The 24,902-nt window shown below is 32.3% G+C and overlaps 3 protein-coding genes across 4 annotated transcripts; 1 reads left to right on the top strand and 2 right to left on the bottom strand.

Annotated features, from left to right (window-relative positions):
- Positions 1–14,737: 14,737 nt before the first annotated feature.
- Positions 14,738–19,237, bottom strand: LOC132910109 (coiled-coil and C2 domain-containing protein 1-like). 2 transcript variants are annotated; one of them, XM_060965584.1, is made up of 12 exons: positions 19,040–19,237; positions 18,834–18,966; positions 18,628–18,740; positions 18,183–18,543; positions 17,733–18,104; positions 17,226–17,600; positions 16,776–17,146; positions 16,532–16,707; positions 16,192–16,455; positions 15,896–15,934; positions 15,435–15,525; positions 14,738–15,350 (listed from the first exon to the last, which is right to left on the bottom strand). In XM_060965584.1, exons 1-12 carry the CDS (start codon positions 19,097–19,099, stop codon positions 15,231–15,233), a joined length of 2,475 nt encoding a protein of 824 aa, XP_060821567.1. In that variant the 5' UTR covers positions 19,100–19,237; the 3' UTR covers positions 14,738–15,230. The 2 variants fall into 2 exon arrangements, with proteins under 2 accessions (XP_060821567.1, XP_060821576.1); XM_060965593.1 differs by lacking the exon at positions 15,896–15,934.
- A 691-nt stretch (positions 19,238–19,928) lies between these two features.
- On the top strand, positions 19,929–22,179 carry LOC132910150 (V-type proton ATPase subunit d). The gene is made up of 6 exons (XM_060965656.1): positions 19,929–20,145; positions 20,272–20,622; positions 20,761–20,918; positions 21,128–21,304; positions 21,423–21,500; positions 21,578–22,179. Exons 1-6 carry the CDS (start codon positions 20,025–20,027, stop codon positions 21,737–21,739), a joined length of 1,047 nt encoding a protein of 348 aa, XP_060821639.1. The 5' UTR covers positions 19,929–20,024; the 3' UTR covers positions 21,740–22,179.
- On the bottom strand, positions 21,423–24,855 carry LOC132910140 (probable tRNA(His) guanylyltransferase). The gene is made up of 3 exons (XM_060965650.1): positions 24,166–24,855; positions 23,718–23,962; positions 21,423–23,557 (listed from the first exon to the last, which is right to left on the bottom strand). Exons 1-3 carry the CDS (start codon positions 24,533–24,535, stop codon positions 23,099–23,101), a joined length of 1,074 nt encoding a protein of 357 aa, XP_060821633.1. The 5' UTR covers positions 24,536–24,855; the 3' UTR covers positions 21,423–23,098.
- Positions 24,856–24,902: the final 47 nt, after the last annotated feature.

Raw genomic sequence — 24,902 nt, 5'->3', positions numbered from 1 at the left:
TGGCGTTACACCGACAGGTCAAGAGACTGATCTATCGCATCTGGTAGAACGTCCTGGTCGGTTGGCGCGCAACAAACTTTACCCCGAGATTTACGACAAGCAATTGCATTCGAAAGCCAAACATGAAAGTTCTACCTCTCTCTCTGTTTCTCTCTTTGGCATCCTCTCTTTTTCTTTCACCCCATTCGAACGAAACCGTGGGATACGCGATGGGTCTTTTGATCTTAACTTCAATGCCAATCTCGGCCATTTATCCATCTTCCATGGGATTCCCAGTGGTTGGAGGAACGATTCGAAATTACCGATATATATCCAAAACTTCTTTTCGTTGCCCTTTCCCTCCAGACGTAACCGATCTACGTATCTTCTCGCGCGATAAACGAGACTGCGAGGCTGAACGAGACGAAATCTTTAATTCGAGGAAACATCGTGCTAAGTAAAACTAGTCCTCCGTGTCGCCGTGTTGGATTAGAAGCTACGTACGTTTGCACGTATATTTCTCAAACAGTGTTCTATCCTCTTACCAGTGCGTTATTTTAATTTGTTACTTATATCGTCGCGGTAATGTCAAGCAGTCTATTTATCGGAATTAAACATTAGGTGCCAGGTTTCCACTGGGAAAAGAGAAATTGCGATTAATTATAATTTTGATTCTTACGAGCAAACAAAACTCCCGTTATAGAATGTTAAGGCAAAGTGACGCGTACGCTTCCACAACTATAAGCGGAAATAATCTGCAGCGATATCTTGGAAACTAGGCGAGACCGATGATCGCGTGTGCAGGAAAAAGTTGTTTAAAATGTTAAGCGTTAGATATATTGAAAAATCATCGAAATCGAAGACGGCTGAACGTTTCTACAAATTCGCCAATGCATCTAATATCGCTCACCGAATTTCAAATTGTCTTCGATCCGAGAACAACTACCATTCTTATATCGCGAACGAAAGAGATAAGTAGGTATTCTTTGTATTTTGTATACGATATATTAGGATATGGAAAAAGTTTCTTTCGTTTTGCAAGGAAATAACAGATGCACAACATTTTCTCCATTTTCTTCCGATAGGACAAAATGGATCGTACGTAATTCAATAAAATAATATAAAACATAAAATGTCGTGCGTCTATTATTTCCTGATAATTATTATTCCTGATTATTATTCCGTATTATTTCCTGATTTCCTTTTTGGACAATCTAGTACATCAAGGTAGAACAGTTGAATCTAAAGACTGAGAATTAGTAAACTGCAGATGTGTACGCGTTTATGGGAAATTGAAATACGGTTTATGGGAAAATTAGGAAACGCATACGACATACATAAATAGGTACAAATAGGTATCAATATATAGAAATTGTTTAAAGCAAAGTTCTTCGTCTTTTAATATTTAGAAGATCAAACAATCTCTCTTCCGTTTCATGAAATATAAATTTGCTTAAACATTTACTGTTTATCAATCAGGATTAAAGAAACAAGAAACGATGAAAAATTTACTGAAAAAATTGAAATTCTGTTATCAAAATCCCTCGCACAAATACCTAAAAAATCCCCCTATATAAATATCCGATGTATCGTCTTCTGTACTTTTCTACCAATTTATCCATTTTGGGAAAAATGCTCTCGTATCGGCTTTTCATGACGCTTGTGAAGCAAAAAAACGGCACGTGGCAATTAGATCGTCGAATTAAAGAAAGGAAAGGATAATATCGTCGATTGCTCTTTTTCCAACGAAAGGCTACGTCGATCGATATTAAATTGATAACCCAATGGAACGATGAGGCAAGAGTGCCGGCACACTTCCTCGTATCTCCCTTTTTTCTGATTTTTCTCTTTTCCTTTTTTCATCCATCGTGACTTCTATGTTATCGTTCTATACTTCATCCTTTTGAAGTCGCGTCTTCTGATCTTGTTTACCACTATGGTGAACCGATGGTTAATGAAGTAACCGGAAGTGCGGATCGATAAAAGATCGGCAACAACGATAGGAATATCTGGCTCTCGAGTTTCGATTCAATTTCTTTGCTCCATGAAACGGATACTAAAAGTACCTAACCGAAAGATTCGCGAGACTAGAACTGCTCTTGCCAGAAAGGTACACGATACTAACTTTTAATAGGTAGACACGGTATATTGGCTCTGACCGTTTGCTTTTTTGATCTATTCGATTAATACAAACCGGGTTCAAAAATTTTGCGGGGTCTGAACACACACTCAAATCCTACGCTTAAATTTTACAACGAGGAATTATTTATTTACAAATGCTGTTACATATAATATATTTTTTATAAGCAGTCTTTTTAAACAAATCCAAGGAATATTTTTTCGTATGCATAATTCGCTTTCAAGTATCATTCAAGTAATCGTGTATGACTTTTGCAAAGAACTATCGATGTAGTCTAATTTCTCTGAAAGCGCCTGCATCTTTTTATCTAAAATAGCTTCCAGGATATGAGGACTTTATGGAGTTTCACTGAACTTTCATGACTTTTCTCGCTCCTCTAAACTGAATCATCGCTACTAAAAAATGTCCTGCATCTGTTAATGGTATCATCATTTTATAAAAAGTTAATCAAAATAGGTGTTTTCTAATTGGGTAATTTTCGCAGACCGCGGGGCCTCTCAAAACCCGGGGCCAGGTTCCGCTGAACGCGCTGAACCTGCTTTGCGCCGGCCCTGAATACAAAATATTCCGTATGCACACTTCTTATGGGTTTCGGTGAATAGTAATAGAAATTTGAATATATATATTGTATATGGATGAAAAATGTACAATTTATAATTAAAAATGTATATTTTCTTTGCTATTTCTCTTTCCTAAATTATCTAGATATTATTCGTTATGGTTTCTTGTTTTAATTACAGAATCGAGGACCAACAGATGTTACAGATGGATGTTATTTGAGGATAAATGGTTTGATGGATGTTATGGATGGTGTTATTTGAGGATAAATTAATAGTAGAATAATAGAAGACAGCTAAGACACTGAATAATACAGTAATGAGCAACAATGATACGGTATTTTTTATATAACTATATATGCACAGAAGTATAGAATTTTCATGTTACGTGACATCATAGAGGGTTGATCCGATTGATCGAAAAATTTTACCTATGGTGTTGGATCGGCATCTAATAACTCTTTAGATAGACACACGAATGAAATTCAAGTAAAACTGAAAGAAAAGCAAAGTAAAATTAGCCAACACGAATTATAAAGTTCCACAGCCTTTCTCGTCCAAATCAGATTTGAATATTCGAATTTAAGTGTTTACATTGTAAACGTATAAATGAACAATATCTAATTGAAATACTTGAATTCTGAATGAATTCTCTACGAAATATCGTTTTTACCATAGCTCTGTGTATAACGAAATAAAATAGGTGTGACTTTCCTAGCACAACATATTTTAGCTATGTTTCAAAGAACTTTATCGATCTTCTCCTAAATTTTCATTTCTATAATTCTCCTACGTTATCCAAAATTCTTCTTTCCAATTGCATTTTCCTATTTCCAATCCACATCGACGGTCAGAAATACCAATCGATCGATCGCCGAATCTAACGCGTTCAACGTATATGTAATTGTACGATATCGGAGAGAAGTTAACAGGAAGAAAACGCTAATTCTTCCGGATGCAAATTACACGTAATCAACCGTGGCTCCGGAGTGGCTCTAAGGAGTTTAAGTTTATGAACGCGTTTCAGTATGAGGCCGTGGCTAAGACTACATGAGAGGAGCAAGAGTAAAGGTGGCTGGTACCGGAGGGAAGAGGAGGAACGAGGGATAGTGCTGAGCCAGCATAGCCGGCTTGCCAGCCTGCACATCGATACCAACCAGTCAGCCAGCAAGCCAACCTACCAATGAACCCACCTACAGTCGATAGAAAGGTTTTTCTTGCGAGAAAACGTTACATATGCGATAATTCGAGGGGAATTGAAAATTTTCGATAGAAATCGTCCCGATATCGCGACCATCGATCGATGTACTACTCTCTACACTGAGCTAATTGTATTGAAAATTTGCCTCATCGAATTAACGTTAACGATAATAACAAGAATGCTTTTATCGGTTATAAGTACGTATATAATAACTCAAAATCGGATAGAGAAACATTAACACGTGGTAGAAATGATATACAGAGTGTTCGTTTGAAAACGTCTAAACGTGTCGAAAACGATGGATTCTCGAGAAAAATGTTGAATGTAACAGAGAAAAGTGAGAATTGAATTTGGGAAGAGACTTTTTTGTAACAGGTAAGAAAGGAATAGGGTAGTTGTGCACGGAGATATTTAAAATGTTCGAGTGAACACTGTGTACACGATACGTGTAGACGTTGTAGACGATACGTGTACGTTGTTATCGAGTCTAATATTAAATGATGACCTTGCAAGATCAGTCATTAATTTGATCGTGCTTGGTAAGTCACTTTCATTAGATATGATAATAACACGGTGAAATAAAAATGACGTGACTTTTGACTGGCATGTAGTTTATCTTACAATTAGCGAAAGTGAAAGCTGATTGTATTATTTTCTTAACTACTGTTCTATTCCATTGTCCATTGAAAAGAATATGGATATTTTTTGGCAAATAATTATCCAAGGAAAAGAAGAACGTAATTATATCCGACAAGTATACATATATCGTGGTATTTTCATTTTTGTTTCTCTTCGTTGTTTGTATTTGCAGTGTGTAATACAAATAAACGTCGAAAGTAAGAAGCAAGCTGTTATCAAGTTGGGTTATCCAGCTGTTTTTCCAAAGAAACTACGAAATTTTCAGAAACTTATTTAGTATACTACGATACAGGCTGAAAGAATATTATGCCACAAATGGAACAATCATAAAAGATATAACTTAGAAAAAACGAAGCTGGCACCCCGCTGGGGGTAGCCGCCCACATGCTATATTTATTCTTTATTTATATTTTTTTTTCTTCACCAACAAGATATAACACTTTACCAAATGTCCACAAGGACAAATTGTAAAATAACCAAAATAAAATAAAAAAAAAAAAAACAAATGGAACAGTGGTATTCCGTACAACTAATCTTACAGTGAAAACGGCACATTTTGATCGGACACCAGGTTTGAATATATTTTTCCGCGTTCTATGATATGACAAAATATAGCTATACGATGTATAGAATCTACCAAGTCGCATTCAGAAAACAAATTTGAATATACGTATTACTTCACGTCGATCTTATTTAACGATAAAACATAAACGCTGGATTTCCAAATTTGATATAGCAATCGGATTTAAATATACTTTTCTGTATCTCCTTAATAAAATGTAAACCCAATTGAATTTTCGAAATCAATGTAATTTCATCTTAAATATAAAATACGTTTAAATCAAAGTAAAATTGAAAATGAATCTGTAACCAGTTAGATTCGAAAGCTACTTCTATATTACTTTTATAAACATTTCTTTCTGCCAAAGAATATCGCTAACGAACAAGCTAAAGCACAGCCAACATTTACATTCTTACAACTTTATTCGACGACGATTTTACAACAACTAATAAGACGAAGAAGCAACGAATAAGAATATGTTAGAATTTAATCTTGAAGTTAAGATTAATAATTTGTGGAGGACACAGTGTTTGTGTTGAAATAATATTCAGTGATGTTTATTAAACAGAACTACAGAAACTGATGTATATAAGTGAGTGATATAATTAACAAAGTATACAAGAATTGTTGATTGTTGGCCAGTTACTCTCAGACTAGACGTAGGTAGTTTTTTTTTTATTATTATTATTTTATTTTGGTTATTTTACAATTTGTCCTTATGGACATTTGGTAAAGTGTTATATCTTGTTGGTGAAGAAAAAAAAAATAAAAATAAAAAATAAATATAGCATGTGGGCAGCTACCCCCAGCGGGGTGCCAGCTTCGTTTTTTCTAAGTTATATCTTTTATGAGACGTAGGTAGTGACCCATGATCCCTTAAATACTTTGAACCCCACTCTCTATACAGTAATGAGTATCACCTGTGTAAGTGTCCTGTTCAAATGCCTGTGCGGGTGTCTGTGTAAGGGTATTGTGCCTATGCGCGAAATATCGTTGTATTCCAATAACGCGAAGAATTTCTCAACGTTCAATCACGATTCAATTACTAAACCGATCGCCGCGTTAATCGAGTTAATCGAACTCTTAATTATCCGCCGTTGACTTCGCTCACCACTATCAACCAGTGAAATTCCAACGGACAATCGTAGCAGAGAATCCGCAATGACGAAATCTACGTTCATCTACGATCGTCTAGAACCTACGGTCTGCGGTCCACGTTGATACGACCGCCTCAAGGATCCAAGAATCACTCACTGACTCGTAGGATATTTCGGCCATGGCGAAACAGACTAATCGGTTGATATTCGAGGATATTCTCCGATTCATTCGTAAGGAAAGAAGCGAGAGAAACGGACGATCAATGACAAGAACGAAGAGAGTATGGCATAAAAGGATGAGAGAAAGAAACGAAATGAAGGGTGGAAAGAAGCAATCGGGAAAGGTACGTATAAAATTCGGGTTCCCAACCAGTGACGCTCAAAAATCTACTTTCGGTTATTTTCAGTTAAAGATTGTGAACGCAGTTTAAACGTTAAATTAAAGTTATGCTCTGAAATACCTTTTTTTACACGTTGGCCGCTGTGAGAAGCTTCAGCTACGTGGGTCGCGCAAATCAAGTGGTCCAGCTCGACAAAAGACACTGAAAAGTTCATTCAACGATCAAACAACCGTATTGCTATGTTATTCGAGAATAAAACAGTTGGGGCTAGAAGCAACCAGATATTCGCGATTATTACGACAGTCGACTTGTTAATATATTTTCATTTTTTTCATTCACATCGACCTGTCGGTTATTAACGACAAAAATGGTGTTGTTAAAGTTAAATTTTGTAATATACGTCGGTGTCGTTGACGAGTTTCACTGTATTTTTTATGTCGTTGGATATTAGCATCTTCGTCTCCGCTGTTCGATTTTTCTACGTTCATTCACACGCGTAATTACGTGGTTTTCGCAGAGAGTACAGCGAGGAGAATCTATTGTGTCGAGATTTTGTCAATACCACTTAATGACAAAATCCATAATCACTTAGTTGTCCATAAAAGATATAACTTAGAAAAAACGAAGCTGGCACCCCGCTGGGGGTAGCCACCCACATGCTATATTTATTTTTATTTTATTTTATTTTTTTTCTTCACCAATAAGATATAACACTTTACCAAATGTCCATAAGGACAAATTGTAAAAAAAACCAAAATAAAATAAAAAAAAAAAAACTTAGTTGTCAATCCAATATCTTGCTGAGGATGTATATAGTCCTGTGTGATTTTACCATGACTAGTTCTTAGTCGGGACGTTTTCTTTACCTGGTTAAAAATGTTTTCTTTCGTGCATACGTATGTATCGCTAAAACGACGAATGGAAAATTGTAAATTGCAAACTTCTCCTTTACAACTTCTCGATGTTCTCTCTTCTCTCGAACGACCAGTAATTCGTAAGATTTCGTTTCTTTTGTCATCAAATTTGTTAGCTCATAAAAGATATAACTTAGAAAACACGAAGCTGGCACCCCGCTGGGGGTAACCACCCACATGCTATATTTATTTTATTTTATTTTTTTTATTTACCAATGAGATATAACACTTTACCAAATGTTCTTCAGGACAAATTGTAAAAACCAAAATAAAATAAAAAAAACTTTCTTCCAGTTTGTTAAAAAAAAAAAATTTGTTAGCGTTAGAGAAGAGAATTTATTCGTACCGGTAACTGACAACTCGTGACTTGAAAAATTTCGCTAATGTTACTTACTGTAGTTCGATTTTGCAAGATGGTCTAAAAGAATACGTAGTCGCTGTATCCCCGCAAAACCCACTATAGAAAGGAAGGACGATCACTGGGTTACATAGGTATCTGGCTATTAGAAAAGAGGGTCGTGACTCAAAAATGGTTGGGAAACACTGGTACGGAGAAAAAGAAAGAAATAGTAGCTACAATAGAAAAGAGAGAATCACAATGAAAAAGAGAGAAGGAATTGGAATTGGGAAAGGCGGAGGAGGAAAAAAGATGGAAAGAGAAACGAAGAGAGAAAAGGACGAAGAACGTTCGCCGGATAATCCTTGGAGTCATTTGTCTGTCGGCTGTTGAGACGCTCATTTGTTCGCGGCGCGATGACAGATGACAATAAAGTAAAGATCGTGCTACGGTCATAGAGTGTAGGGTTGGTAAAAGGTGGAGAAAAGGGGGAAAAGGCAGCGGTACCCCCGCCTCCGGTAGTTAGGATACAGATCTGTTTGCCGTTCGTGCCTCAATTATTCTCGGATCATCGCTGTGTATCGGCCTGGGGAACAATCGAATCGCGGTATTTGTGTCGCCGTGATTAAAAACATAATGTTCCGTTCCGCGAGCGATAAGTCGCTCTTCGACAACAGAGAGGGGCATCGCAACGAATCTATAGAATATTTTTACCATGCAACTATTTACAGAGAAGCTTTATTTGCAGATGGATTCAAGACACATGTAACTGTCCTTAAACATATCTAGTTGTTTAGTAAATGGACGAGATGTGACTATTTATTTAGAAATTTATTATTCGGTTGAATATTCAAAAGTGAAAAAAATATATTAAATGTTTATATAAAAGGCTATACTGTTCTTGATCGTACGATATTTTAGCATGGATCGAGCACCTGTTTGGCGAACTATCTCTCAAATGCTCGATACCTAAGGGATGATTTACTATAGCGATGACCCTAAATGAGGGTTTTTGCTGGTAACGAGGTTGCTGTAAAATTTGACAAAAACAAACATTTTGATTTTGTAAAAATTGTTCGCAGTCGTAAGAATTAGTATATCGTCCTATCGCCAAACAATATGTTTACACCACCTCCATAAGTTAAGCTTTTATGATATTTACGTGTAATAACCATAATTCTAACATGAAACAATTAACAGAGTAGTAGAGTATATTGATATTGGGTTGGCAACTAAGTTTTTTTTTTATTTTATTTTAGTTTTTTATTATTAAAGTGTTATATCTTATTGGTGAAAAAAAATAAAATAAAAATAAATATAGCATGTGGGTGGCTACCCCCAGCGGGGTGCCAGCTTCGTTTTTTCTAAGTTATATCTTTTATGGACAACTAAGTGATCGTGGATTTTGTCATTAGGTGGTATTGACAGAATCCGCAATCGCTTAATTACTAACCCAATACATTAGATACAAGCGAAATAGATCACTATTCGAAATTTTATTGACTTATGTACTTACGCAGCTATTAATAAGAATACATACTATAATTACATATTCTAGAAAAGATAATCCATTACAACAAATTAACAAATATAATATATTTACTGTCTATATAAATTAACTAATACTGGTACTAGTAGTAAGTTATGGTTCAGATTAGGTAGTCTTTGAAAGCGAGATTCATCCCTTTCAGAATTATTCCAAGTTTGTCTGTGAATGAAGAGGAGACTCGTGAGATATTTTAGACTTGGATCTTTCGTTAAATAGTTTACAAGGATTGATATAAAATACGTTTATCGAAGCGAAGCCGGTTGAAACGAAGAAGCGGGGAACCAAGTTCGCGGAGGGGAATGAGACTAACCGCTGGCACATTTAGCGACTTCCGGACCACGTCGGAAGTTCCGTCATATTTGTCACCACGCCGTTATTAATGGCAAGTTTTTATTGTTTTAGCAAAGCTAAGGGTGGAAGTGGACGAAGAAGAGAACAGAAAAACCATCGTTTCTCTTCCCTGGCTATTAAATTTAATAGCCAATATCTCCCCTATTGCTGGCACTTTTTATACGCCCTTTATCTGCTCGCGATTCTTTCGAGATAAGTAAACATTGATTCGTCCGATTCTCTCCAATGATTCACTTCATCGACTCTTCCTAATTTGTTGACTCTTACCGTATTCCCTTCAACTTCGTCGTTAATAGAACTCATTGCTCATTTTCGTTCAACGATCCCATCATTTTATTCTAATGCTATCGAGTTACGAAAAGAAAGTATTTATATTTTACATCGCTGAATTATACCTACAAGAGAAAAAGAAAGAGAGAGAGCAAGAAAGAAGAGGACAAAGAAAGACAGAAAAATTAATTGTAAAATATTTACCACAGCATGGAATTGAAAATTCAAGATCAAACGTTGTTTCTATCGCATCGTATCGTACTCATCGCGAGGATCAAAAATCACCAGTCGCGACTCAACCGTACTTTTAGTTAAAAATAGTTCGAAATAGTTAAAAGAATGCTAAAAAGTCAATAATTTTCAACGTCTGCGACGCGGCTCTCGTCCACTCGTCCGCGTAATCACTCGACGACCGCGACTGCTGCGGCGATGAACGATTGCATCTCATAGACATACATACTCGCGATATGCTATAATTGCGAATATATTGCATTTATCATCGATATAGGCAAATAAATGAGGCCAATAAAGTGATTACAATGATCGCGTTGCATCGCTCGGTTCGTGTCGGGCGGCGAGATCTTCGTCGCCTTGACTTCAAATCAGCGACCTTCGTTCTTCGCCACCCGTGATCGTCTACGCCCCGCGTAGTACACATACATGTACATCGCGATAACAGCCCTCGTTTTTTTTGAACTTGATAGCCAAAGAACTTCATCGCGTGGAAAGATTGCGAAAATCTGGCTAATCAATCTCCACATGTGGTATTTTTACAATCAAAAATATTAAATGCAACTTTGTTTGCTCTGGTATGCGACGATTTCAGAATTTTCATACAATCTTTTGCAGGAGAACGTCTCTTTTTAGTTTTTATTAAAATTGAAGGTTGTTCGTCGAAGATATGTAATCGTTAGCAACATGTGTCAACGACGAGTAAGTAGCTCTTTGTTCTGTTCATCTTTCGATTGAGGTAAATTATATTAGCGATAACCAGGAATTTAAAGATGCACAACTACGTAGAATGCACGTAACGTGCAGAAATATATATAAATTATCCAAAGAATAATATTCGTTGTAGTATTTTATGCAAATAAATCCGTTTAAATCTCATTTGTTTAACTTTGTCCGTGAAAATGTGAATTTGCATACACATCCGCAGTATAGTAATACACCTATATAATATATATATAATATATATAAAAGTAGGTATATGCAAAATAGATGTATTAAAATAAATGGACGTTGATGAAATTTATAGCGAAATTAATAATCATGAATAATTTTTCTAAGATATATGATAACGTGTGATAATACAATAAAATAAGTACATACATGTGTGATAAAACTATGAATTACATACCATAATCTCTGACGTATCACGGGTAAAAGAAAATATTATATAATAGAAATGAACAAAGTTCGTATCAGAAATGCATGGATTTGCAATATTTCGATCGTTCGAGAATAAAGGATCGACCGAATATTCCTTTCTTCTATTGTTTGTCACGTTAAAACGAAAGCAAATTACGAAATTACGAAAAGGTAACTCTGAAATGAAAATTTAGGCACCTACTGGAAAATGTGTTTTCCTACCTTAACTTACGCTTATCGTTTGTAGAAAATGTATACCTACTGATATTTTCTTGATTATTCGCTACACTTTCTCGTATCAGATAAGAGCATCGATGCTTCGGCTTTAAATTTCACTATTCTTTATAAGTTACTATGCCAGTCGCTATTGTGCCGTACATCAACAGATACTAAATATATTTTAATAACGATATCGATATACGTAAGTGATTATTAAAAGAGGAAATAGATCGAATATATTTAAAAAAAGAACTTAGACAAAACATGCAATAACAAATATTCAGATTTCTTCGATTTAATTAAAAAAACTTTCAAATTGATAGAAAGAACTTTAATTTCAAATTTTCGACTTGTACCTAATACATACACGAAACATTCCGTGAATAGATTTATCGAATAATAGATCTTCGAATTTTATTTGTTGGATTTAGTCAAACAAATGTTAAATTAATAAAGAACAACGAGTATTAACATAAGGAAAATAAGAAACGAATAAAAATTGTCGACTTATATCGTAATACGTAACATTTTCAGTCGCGAAAGCGCTAAGACCAATAAAATAATTTTCTTCGAAATTCAGTTGGCAACAAGGATATTCTGGCTAGTCTAGTACCAGTAGCATACCTATAGATAGAAAGTTATGCGTCGTAGATTTTGACACGAAAGACGACCAAACCGAGGCATCACGTAACGCGAAGCCGCGGTGTACCCCGCGAGGTGGATTCGCGAGGAGAAGGAAGGCAAAAGAAACCGGGTGTCAAGTCGCATCTAGCATCTGCAATCAACACTCGCATGGTTCCAGTGACGTCACGTCCGGTCATCTGCCGAATAAGCAGAAACCGTGTAACCGGACTCTATCCGACGAGAAACGATTTCGAAAAAGAAGGAGTCGTCGACGACGAGCACGTGTAGCGCGAAACGAACACGGAGGCGTGGCTGGACTTCGTGATCTAACTAAAACCACTGTCTGCTCTAACAGTTATTCATTTGTATACGGACGCAAGTGATTTTGCGTTTAGAAATAACGATAATAATAATTATTGGTAATGATAAGATGATCAAAGGATTAGCATAAATTAAAATGAATAAAATTTGTAATATAGTAACGATAATAGCAATAGTAATAATATATAAAATTAATGATATGTGGTAATGATAAGTAATAGTTCTTCGTATGGTAAACTATAAATCGTAATGGTGTAAGTCAGTCCATCTCTGTTATTCACAAAATGAAATATGTTATTTTTATTATTGTAAAAAAAACACATATTTCTTAGAATTAAGAAAATATATTGCGATTGAGAATAAAATTGTAATTCGATTAAGTATCAAATTACGAATAATTCATTTACAGATTATAAAATTTACGAACTTAATATTTTTAAAAGTTCCATTTAAATCAATATAATTCTCAGCTTGTTATATTTTGTGGCAATCAAAAGATTTTAATATTGTTACGCACTCGTATTTCTATATTTATGAACTATTTTCTCTATTGATATTAGAAACGATATATGAAGATAACATTGTATTATTCTACCGGTTACATATACATATATATTTTTCTATCTTATATTATATAAAACGATATATAATTCTCAATGGTCAATATATGTATAATGTATATGGATCACTAACCTAACCTCCAGCACAAATACTTCAAACTTCTGTCTACGTTAAAAGAGCCAGAATGCAGTAATAAAATTTATTATAATCTATCGATTTTCCAACATTTTGCGAACGTTCGAAGGTTAGAATTAAATCGCGCACAAAGAACTAACGTAGCTAACGATCAGATAGGGCTAGGCCAACGAGATTGGTGAATCAAGGCAGGCCAAAGGGTTGAGAACAAACATCGTTAATTTGCACGCAGAATCCCGCTGGCTGAGGCCGAAAGGTCAACATTAACCGCGGTATGTATATACTCGCCAAACACTCTGCACTGAACCGAGTAATCCAGACTCGCGGTACGCCGAAGTTTCGGTTGCCCTGCGCCCTTTCAGCCGACCTAATTGTCTAATTGGCAAATAAATCCCATTGTTTTCCAATAGTGAGAGATCGATACGCGCACCGCGGGAAAGACTTTTGTGCCTAACCGATGGAAATCGAGCGACGACATGGTCGAACAGTGTTTCGGGAACCACTAGACACACTAGTGTTCGACACGGTGGGTGTCAATCGCTTTTGTGTACCAATCTTTTCGAGCATCCTTTTGTACCGCACTCTGACCCTTTCGTATGTGGATCACAAAAGGCCGATGAGTTATAAAGATCGTTTCGAAGAACTGATTTTTTTTATTCAGTTTTCCGAGAAATTCTAGTCGAGTGTGAAATATGTATTTGATTTAAATCGTATTGTGGAAAAAAATACAATACTTAATGAATAGAATTTCGTCCAAAAAGAATTTCTAAGCTGGTCGTAAATCTCCTATAATTATTATAGGAAAATGATAAATTTTCTTTTTATTTTTTGTGCTTTTTGATTGTATATCGTAATTTCTATTTCGTTGCAAGTTTACCAATTCATCATATATCTTGTCTTAATTATATTTTGCAAACAACTATACGTCATTTGTCAATAACTGCGTTAAAATCGATATATTTACTACTAATTTAAGATCAAATCACTATAAAAATATTCAAATTACTTCATATACATATGTATAACATTAAAAAATATGTTAAGATAACTTTATTTATGAAATACGATGATTTTTATGTTAAAGCTTATGCCTTATGTTTATTTTATTAAATCGATTATTTGTTTGTATATTATGGCGAATAAATATCTCGTAAGTATTATATAAATTACAAGAATTTGTGGTGATTAGAATCACGTAGATGAGAATGAAACAGTAGAATGACGAACTGGGAGGAGACAGAGTTGAACGATTATCAGACAATAGTTTGTTAGTGGGGTTCACCTGCTGTATTGTTCTCTGGAAATGTGGATTCAGCTTCAGTTCGCAATCGTTCCTTCTCCGCGTTTAAATTGTTCGATATGTACAACCGATAGTCCCTTACGTGCATGCTAATTAAGTTCAGTTATATTTAGGGCTCAATTATTTAAACACGTTCTTTCTTAATTAATCTATAATATTTGAATCCCAAATTAATTTCAAATTAGTAACTTAACGATATAGTTAGTAAGCCTTTATATTTATTAATAATCTTATACTTATCTTAAGAGGTAATTTATATGTTTAGGATATAATTTTCAATTTTTTTATTTAAACAATAAACGATTACAAAATTATATTTATAAAACTGCTCATAATGATAATTCAAGCTATTCGCTAGAATCTGTAACTAATCATAATTTAATATAAAAAAACCATTTGTTATATATTTGGAATATACCATTTGTTTCTATACATTAAGATTAAAAAAATAATTATCAGCCTACACATACATACATGATGTTTACAAATTTTTGCATACTGTGCTCCAATATTTACATATTAAATTATGCTTCTGTACATATTTATTATCTATTATATTTCTATGATAGCTGAATGCTCATGTTATATCATACAAATATTTTTGTTGTTGTTGATATACATATTCATATCAACTTGATTAAAGCTGTTGATAAAACAAAATACATATTTCTATCACATCTTGATCAGCATGTTACATTTCCAAAGCCTCGATGGTGCGATCGCTAACAAAATAAATTTAAAATCGCAATTCCAGGATATTAATCAATAATCAATAACTAGCCACTTGTCTGTAATCTTTTCTATCTGTTTTGTAACAATCGGATTTCTCAAACGTATTTTTAACTCAAGTTTCCCACCTGTTGGCTTCCTTCCATCCATTAACTACGGTAATATAGTATTTCTTTAATATAATAATTACGTATTTAATTAGAAAATAATATTTAACAAATAGTCTTTATTATTTACCGGAAATGAGTCATGAAGTACACATTGAGTTTCCAAGGGTTGTAATTTCACTGTTACTGTACCTAAGAGACTATCGCTTCTAAAAAATCCTCTGCAAAATAAAAAATACAAATTAGTAGCAAAAGGACGTTTGAATATTTGGGACTCGCACAATTTAAATCTAAAATCTGTAAATACAATTTTACGTTGTTACAGCCTGCTCGTGCAATATGAGCATCATAGAAATCAAGTGTATCAATTCACAACAATAATTATTTACAACCAAACATTTTTTTCTATAATCGACTTTTATTCCTCTTATTTCGAAATATTTACTTAATAATGCCTGTCTTATAATAAATGCGCTTTTTGAAAAAGAAGAAGAATAAGTGAAAAAAAGAAAACAAATAAAGCAATAGCACATTATCTCTGATTCATAATTTAGAAGCTGAATGCTTTACAAAAGTACGAAATTTTCATACCTTGAGTTAATGCAACACAGGATGGAATTCAGCGAGCATCTGCAAGCAACGTACTAATCTATTTACTATCTTCAATATTATTATATCTAATATATAATTATATTTTATCCTTAAAAATATTATTTACAAACAATAGATGACATATTATTTTACCAATGTTTCTAATTGGAAAAATAGTATAAGTTATCGGAAAGAAACTTATTATAAATTATTTAAAAATATACACACGTTATAAAACTATAGTATTGTCAAAATACGAATAAATCATAATTTGATTACGTCGCTTTTTTCATTACCCTTTAGCCCAAACTTGACATTTTAATGCATGTCTTTTGAATGTTCGTTGACACGGTCTTGATAAACGATCTATTCCAGTTAATGGAAATACTGCTTCATATTCTGGGTTACACGTTCCTTTAACAGTAGCCGTTCTATCTGATGGAGGACTATCTGAAGGATAAGGGAATTCAAATATGACATAAGTATCTGCATCTTTCGAATAATTTATTCCCCTAATTATTGAAATTTCTATGTCACTATCACTTAAATCTGTGCAACTCCTGTAAAACAATATATTTACAATTACAATGTAATAATTCTATTAATTAACGTAGTGGAAAACTTTACTATACTAACTGAACTATAGTATGAGTTTTTATCTCATAATGATGTTGTGGTGATGGTAGTGCATCACGTTTTCGAACTGTTAGCATATCTAAATCTCGTTTATAATTCAGTGCTAGACGTTCCCATTTATTATATCCAGATACATCTCCTAATGCTTTACAATGATCTCTGGTGCATAAACACCACTATAATAAAATTGCATAATTTGCGATTAAAGATTTATAAATTTACTTTACATTTGTCATCAGTTTACCTTAATTTGTTTCATTAATTGTGACTCAAGATTCTCATAAATTTCTTCATCCGTTCCAATTACTTTCTCTAAACAATCTTCAGTATCGACTACCGTAAAACTATTATCCAATAAACCTATTATACTATCTGTATTAAGCTCAGTTTTTGCTGCTGGAGACAATGGTATAGAATTCATATCAACTGGTAAGCCTCCTCTACTAGCTTCGATCAATGGATCCATTCCTTTTGCTTGCCTTAGATAAGTACGAGCTAATTCTATATCTCCTTCTTTTTTTGCATTAAGAGCAGCTTGCTTTAATTCATGTTGGCGTTGTTGTAATAAAGCTAACTGTTTCTCAGCACGTGATGTCTTTTGATTTTGCTTTTTTCCTATCATTTAAAATATATATTAATTAGATATTATAACAATGGTAGATCATTCTATAAATCATAACATTTTCTCAACTACCTATTTCTGCTTTCGCAGGAGGGACAGGAACTTTTGGATCTGAAGAAACTTTATTTTCAGGTAGTTTAGATTCTGTACTGGTTGGCATTATTAAATCTGACGGTTTTCCATTTTTATCTGTTGCTGGATTAGGTACAGATTGCGAAGGAACTGTAAGGGGTTCAAAACCAGGTATAGTAGGTAATTCATCAAAAGGAACGAGTTTTCCACGAGCATATAATTTAATAGCATCTTCAAATTGTTTGCAAATGCGACCATATCTGCGAGCTTTAGACGAGTTTCCTTCACCTTCTGCAGTTGCTTTTATCTTTTTACATGCTTCAAGACGTTCTTTTAAAGCAACCTCTAAATTTTCTGAACTTGATGGTTTCACTTCTGTTTTTCCAATAAAACAAGACATTAGAAGTATAATTATTTTTAACAAATTTAATTCACTTCATGTGTTTAATATCAGTTTCGTAATATTAAATGCACAAAGTAAATTATTAAATTATCATCAAAATTTACCTGTTGAGGCAATGTCTTCAGAAGACTTCCCCTGTGTCTCACTTTCTGTTTTTTCTGACTTTTCAGTTGATACTGTAGTAGTATCTAATCCAGGCAGATTTGGCGAAGCTGGCATATCTGATAAATCAACTGTTTCTCCTGCATTTACTGCTGCAATAACTATATCAAAATGTTTGGCTATATTTAAACATTGGAGAGCCTCCTTCATGTTACTAGCTCTTTTCCATGCTATTGCTGCCATTTTATATTGTTGCTGTCTATCTTTCAATAATTTTAATGCCTCTTCATCTATACTTTTTATTGGAGTGGACTCTTCAACAGTATTATTTTCTGCAGGATAAGTATCAGCCTCAGTTGCAGTGGTAGTTTCTTCTAAAAAATATAGTATTACAAGATTATAAAAAGCAAATCATAACAAAAAAGGAAATATGGCTTTCCATTAAATAATACCTGTAAATTCTGTTTCACTAGTTACTAGTACTTTCTCAGTTGTTTCAGCTGTAGCATGTGGTGGTAGTTCCGGCGGTATATCGTTTTCGCTAATAGATTTTCCTGCCTCAGCATTTTTCAATAATTCTGTAAGTGTCTTAATACCTCTGCTAAACCTTCTTGCTCGACTTAATTCATTTTCTCGTTTTGCTTTTTTTTCAGCAATCTCATAAAGTTGTAATCTTTCTTTTAACAGTTTAATTATACTTTCATTATCATTTTGTGTTTCAGACTGTTCTGTTTTATCAGCTACTAAATTTTCTTCTTTCTCTGGAGTCATAGATTCAGAAATTCCCTCATTCGTAATCATTTTAAGTTCACTCTGACATAATATAAAATATTAAAAATGAGTTTAATATAACTAAACAGCTATTAGAAATAAAAACACGAATGATAGAATTTATACCAATAATTCTGGATCATCCTCTCCATCAGATATCTCTTCTTCAAAATTTATATCTTTCATACTTTCAGTTACCATTACATCTAAATTTTCTTTAAGAACTGGTTTACGAGATGCTATGCGAATGATAAAATATATCAATATTGTATTTAAAATGTTATCGATCGTACAGATAATTAATAGTAAGCATACAAATAATATTTACTTACCAGTACGTCTAGATTTTCCAGTATTGTCATCACCAGATGTTAAAGCTATTAATTCAGCTTCTAAATCGTCATCGTCATTCATAAGATCATTACCTATATCATCTAACGTTGCTGGCACATCGAAAATTCCATACTGTTAAAAGATATTAAGTTTAGAAAAATGTAACTAATCGAAAAGTAAGGTTAAAAACATTACAAGATAATACTTGTGCAAGACTGCCAGTGGGTTTTGTTTGCCGTTTTGAATTCTCTTTCTTTCCAAACATACTACTTCGTGTAATATATTCTACCACAAATCAATTGATAATTAGTAAAATATAAAGAACACTTAAATTGATAAAACACGTCACAGGTAAAAAGCGTATTACATCAAAACAGTCTTCTATGCTAGTATGCGTCATTCACTATACAATGCAAAGAAGTAGTAATACCACCTACGTATGATGTAAATATATTTCTCAGTAGTATGTATAAATGATTTCGATAACTCAAATATAAATATATGAATAGATGAGTTTACTAAGTTTAGTAAGTATATATACTTCAGATGATAGAATTTTATACTATTGCCCTTAAAAATTTAACTTATTTAAAGAATTATTTTAAACACGTATCTCCACACATTCATATCGAAAAGTTTAAACTCAATTTATTACTTCTTAAATTAATTTTTTGAATATATTAAGTACATTAAGTTTTGCGTACTTTCAAAACCATAATATATTTACTGTTTTATAATATGTTTTCCCGTGTACATTTGTCATTTTTTGTACATTGTTGTGGGATCACTACAAAATAGTTTAGTATATAGTGTTAAATCAAAGTATTTTTTAAAATTTGATATAATACATAATAACACGAAGGAAAAATGTAAAAGGTTTCTGTATTTAACTAGATTAATGATTATTTTAATATAATCTTTGACCTGTTGTAAACTATTATATATAATTTTGCATTATTAGAAAATAGTTACTAAAATTTGAAAAAATCAAATTTAAATGGATCAGTTTGATCAAATATTCGATAGCTACTCGAAGTCGATATCATTCAGAAATTTAGCCATTTTTTCATGGCTTGCAACAAACTTCTCGCTAGATGGTCATATGATCGACACGAAAAAGGGCGAGTCCGATTTCAACTTTGACGTATCGGTATTTCAATTGGAGTAATTGTAATAGACGATCCTCCAAAATGAAAGGTTGTATGTTTAACATCGACGGAGGGTATTTGGAGGGCCTTTGCCGAGGCTTTAAATGTGGAATTCTTCAACAAAGTGACTATCTTAATCTTGTACAATGCGAAACTCTTGAAGGTAAGTTTTACCCAACACTTGCATTTCAGTTCCAGAAACAATAAAAATTATCTGAAACTTAAAAAGTAAATGATATTCAATTTATTATTAATACCTATCGATATTGATTAATTTTTACTTCCACAGATTTAAAACTACATTTGGCTGGTACAGATTATGGCAGTTTTTTAGCTAATGAGCCATCACCACTTTCTGTTAGTGTGATCGATGATAAATTAAGAGAAAAGCTTGTTGTAGAATTTCAACACATGCGCAACCATTCTGTAGAACCTTTGTCGCAATTTTTAGATTTCATTACTTATAGTTATATGATCGATAATATTATTTTACTAATTACTGGAACTTTGCATCAAAGACCAATTTCAGAGTTGATCCCTAAATGCCATCCTCTAGGCAGTTTCGAACAAATGGAAGCTATTCATGTAGCAGCTACACCTGCTGAACTTTATAACGCAGTTTTGGTAGACACCCCTTTAGGTATGAAATATATTTAAATATTATCTTAATATCTTAAAATTTTTATGTAATATATTGAAAGCATAAAATAGTTTGTATTCCTTAATCATATCTTTATTTATCATTTTTTACTATATTAAATATTCAATGAAATTCTAGCACCCTTTTTTGTGGATTGCATTTCCGAACAAGATTTGGATGAAATGAACATAGAAATAATCAGAAATACATTATACAAAGCTTATTTGGAAGCATTTTATAAATTTTGTAAAGAAATTGGTGGGACAACTGCAGATACTATGTGTGAAATACTTGCGGTATTAAATTTTCTCAAATTAATATTTTATATAATCAATGACAATTTATCTATTTCTTTCTTTTTTATTTTCTTTAATCCATACGCCGTATGTGTTTGTGGTTATAAATCTCATTTCTAACTTACAAATTTAAAATTACGACCAGTATAATGAATGTAAATTTACGTAATCCAATGACATAATCTATTAAATACGAATTATTTGTACAGTTTGAAGCTGATAGGCGAGCAATTATTATAACCATAAATTCATTTGGAACTGAATTGGGTAAAGATGATAGAGCAAAATTGTATCCACGTTGTGGAAAATTAAATCCAGATGGATTAGCCGCGCTAGCAAGGGCTGATGATTATGAACAGGTCAAAGCTGTAGCAGAATACTTTGTTGTATGTATACGTTTTAAAAATAAGATCTTATACTTTTTAAGAAATTTATATCTCTGAATTCATATACAATATACATTTATATAAATGTATTAATTTTACATTTGAATTCTTTTTTCAGGAATACAGTGCTTTGTTTGAAGGTGCAGGTAACAATCCTGGTGATAAAACTTTAGAAGATAAATTCTTTGAGCATGAGGTACATTTAATATTGTCAGAAGAGTTAATGTAGCAAAATATCTTTAAATTTTTCTAATTTTAATATTATTACCACAGGTTCGCTTAAACGTTCATGCTTTCCTTCAACAATTTCACTTTGGAGTATTCTACAGTTATCTTAAATTAAAGGAACAAGAATGCCGTAATATTGTATGGATAGCGGAATGTGTTGCACAAAAGCATCGTGCTAAAATAGATAATTACATTCCAATTTTTTAATAAATTTCTTGATGTTTTGTTGATCATTTATATTTAACTATGCAACAATATCATACGACAAAAGTAAATTTTCCTTCTTATTTTTATTTCTTAACCACGAATAACTAATAATTCTGCAGTATTTCATATTATGGAGAAAAAACAAATGTAAATTGAAAAAAAATATAATTATTTCATTAATAACTGAGATAAACAAATATAACTGTGTCTCTAGCCAAATTGAACAGATGATATTGAAAATTATTATACATAAAATTATTATTTAGTAAGAGTTTATATTATATAGGTGTACATAGTGTATTTTATTGTAGCAGTATATATTATGTTTGATATTTTCTGATGTTGTAATTATTGATTCTACTGTAATATAAAATAATATATAATGCATTCCACATAAGTTTAAAACATTCAACTCAAATAATAATATCTTATAAACTGAAGCTTTTCATTTTTCTTCATTTTTACCCAAAATAGTTAAAAATTTTGCAATATAAATATACATGTTATATGTATGATCAATTATATGTCGAAAATTTAATTAATCGGGTAAGTAAATCAGTATATCCATACAATGAAAAAGACGAACAACATAAATATCTAACGACATACTTACAATATTTTTATTTCTAAAATACTCATATTTTGCATGTTCTTCTAATAACGAAGCAATATTTAATGTAATAGATCATGTAATAATATTCAAATTAATCCATCATACGATAATATTCAAACTGATTATTATAGAACTTACAAACATACACATGCAGAATTATAAAATTTTATACCTGAAATTAATTCAAAATGGTTTAGTAAACTACTTTTGTGTTTATGAACAAGATTTCTTTATAAAAATCTTAGTACATTTACTCTAGAGCAGCCTTTCATTTCATAAATAATTTAAGATTAATTGGTACAATATTTTGCTATTAGAAAATGCGATACTGAAAGTGAATAAGTTTTAAAATATGAAATCCTAACGAAAAATATTTGTCAAATATATATGTATACGTATCCATTTCTCTAAAATACTTTTATAACATATACATATATATGTACATGTGTATATATGTATGTGAAAGTACACGTATATACATAAATATGCAATTTATCATATAAAAATATAATTTCTCTAAAAAAGTAGTAAGATAAAACTTAATTTTCAAGTGAAGGAATCATAAATGTAGTCAGAATTATCAATTCTGTACTTTGTAATTCTTTCACTAATAATTAATATTTTATAATACTACCACTTCAGATAAAACGCGATTAAAATATTCTTAATATTACTGGAAATAAACTTCCATTATTTTCCGTTAGGATGTTTTTCAAATTTATTATAAAAAAAATATAAAACACTTCTTATCTTCTACAAATTCGTTCACTTTCACACTGCATTCTTTCTCCATCTGATTCTCGGCTTCTTGCTGGATGCACTTCTTCTTTCATAGAATTCACATTAGCAACTGGAGGTGGTGGAGTGTTATTAATATGTTTCATGTTCGTGGTTGGAGATGGTGGTTTTGTTGTTCTGATTGGATTTGAACTAACATTATTTACTAAATTTGGAGGTTGATAAGTTGCTAAACTTTTTAACCCGAGTACTTCTGGGTTTTCTTTCCAGAAACGATCTCCAATAATATCATCTACCAATGGAACCACTGCAGGTTTTAATCTACCTGTCCCATCAGGTATTAATTTCCTTATAAGTGTAGTACCCTTTCGAAAAAGTGGTGGCTCATTATTATAATTTATACCAAATTCTTGAAAAAGTAATTCGTTCTTATGTGATGCCAATGTACCTCTAAGTTTTCCTTCTGCCTAAAAATTAAAATAAATAAATAAAAACAATAATTTTTAGAAATATGATTCAAAATTACTAAGGTATATATAATTATTTACACATATATATGTACATAATTATCATTTTTTTTATATACATGTACATAAATATATATATATGTATTATAAGAGAGTTTACCTGAGTTGGAGTTAGCTTTCCTTTTAATACAAGATTCCAAAAGCAGGTGTTATATAAATTGTTTACATGAGCATCAGCCTGTCGCCATGCTAAATAATCCCTTAAGTTTTTATCTGTAGGATATAATACAACACGGGCATCGAAAGATGGTGGATAATATAATTCCTTGCCTTGGAAGAAACGAGGCCAATGATAAACATACGATGATGCAAAAAGAGAATTCACATTTGTCATCAATTTTGAAGCTAAAATATTATAAAAATGTTTTAAACAATATATTTGTATTATTAAACATTATGGAATACAAATATTATGTAACATGTAAACAATAATAATTGTATAGAAATCAATACATATACATGCACATATATATCTTTTGTGTTTCCATATTAATTATTTATCATCTTAAATTTATCATGTTATAAATTACTTTTTAAAATGTACGTACCTCTTCGTTTGTAAAGTTCAGTGTCTTTTCGAAAGACAAAAGAATATTCATCACTTTGACCAAAACCTAGAATGATTTCTTTAAAATCTTCCATAACCGTAATAGCCGCGCGATTCATTAATTGCAAAGCAGCTACATCATTCGGTTTAGTAAATTGATGCGCTTCACAGAATTTTGAAAAATTTCTTCCATCAATTCTAACCACAATCCAACAATTTGGCAAACAACTGTCATCACGTTCAAATTCTTTCACATATTCAAATTTACTTTTAGCCATTCTCGTCAAACTTATGTGCCGGCTATTGACCACTTGTTTGACCAAGCTAATGATTTTCAGGAAGTTGCTTCCTGTTGTCAGAAAATACAACATTTCCTGAAACTGCTAAGTGTTGAAGTCTCCACTGTCGTGTTTGCTTCAGATTGAGATATACACAATCTGTCTTATAAATTCATAAGGAACTTATTAAAAATCTGTTATTGACTTTTTATGACGAAATAAATTACCGTTTGCTACATATGTATATTTCTAAATAACCACGTGCGTGTTTATTGGTTAGGTATAATTGGCTAACTAGTAGGCTAGCAGCTGTATAGTGGGTATATATAAAGATATACACAAGTTAAATAAAATACTGTATTGTAACAAATTCTTGTGAATTAAAGATATTTAAATAAAATACATTAAGATTTTTATGCAGATATATATTTAAGTAATATGTAAATAAGTCTAAATATAT

The sequence above is a fragment of the Bombus pascuorum genome, chromosome 1 (genome assembly GCF_905332965.1).
Source record: "Bombus pascuorum chromosome 1, iyBomPasc1.1, whole genome shotgun sequence".
Taxonomy (NCBI): domain Eukaryota; kingdom Metazoa; phylum Arthropoda; class Insecta; order Hymenoptera; family Apidae; genus Bombus; species Bombus pascuorum.
Note: the sequence above shows the minus strand (reverse complement) of the source record. Positions and strands in the feature narration are given on the sequence as shown.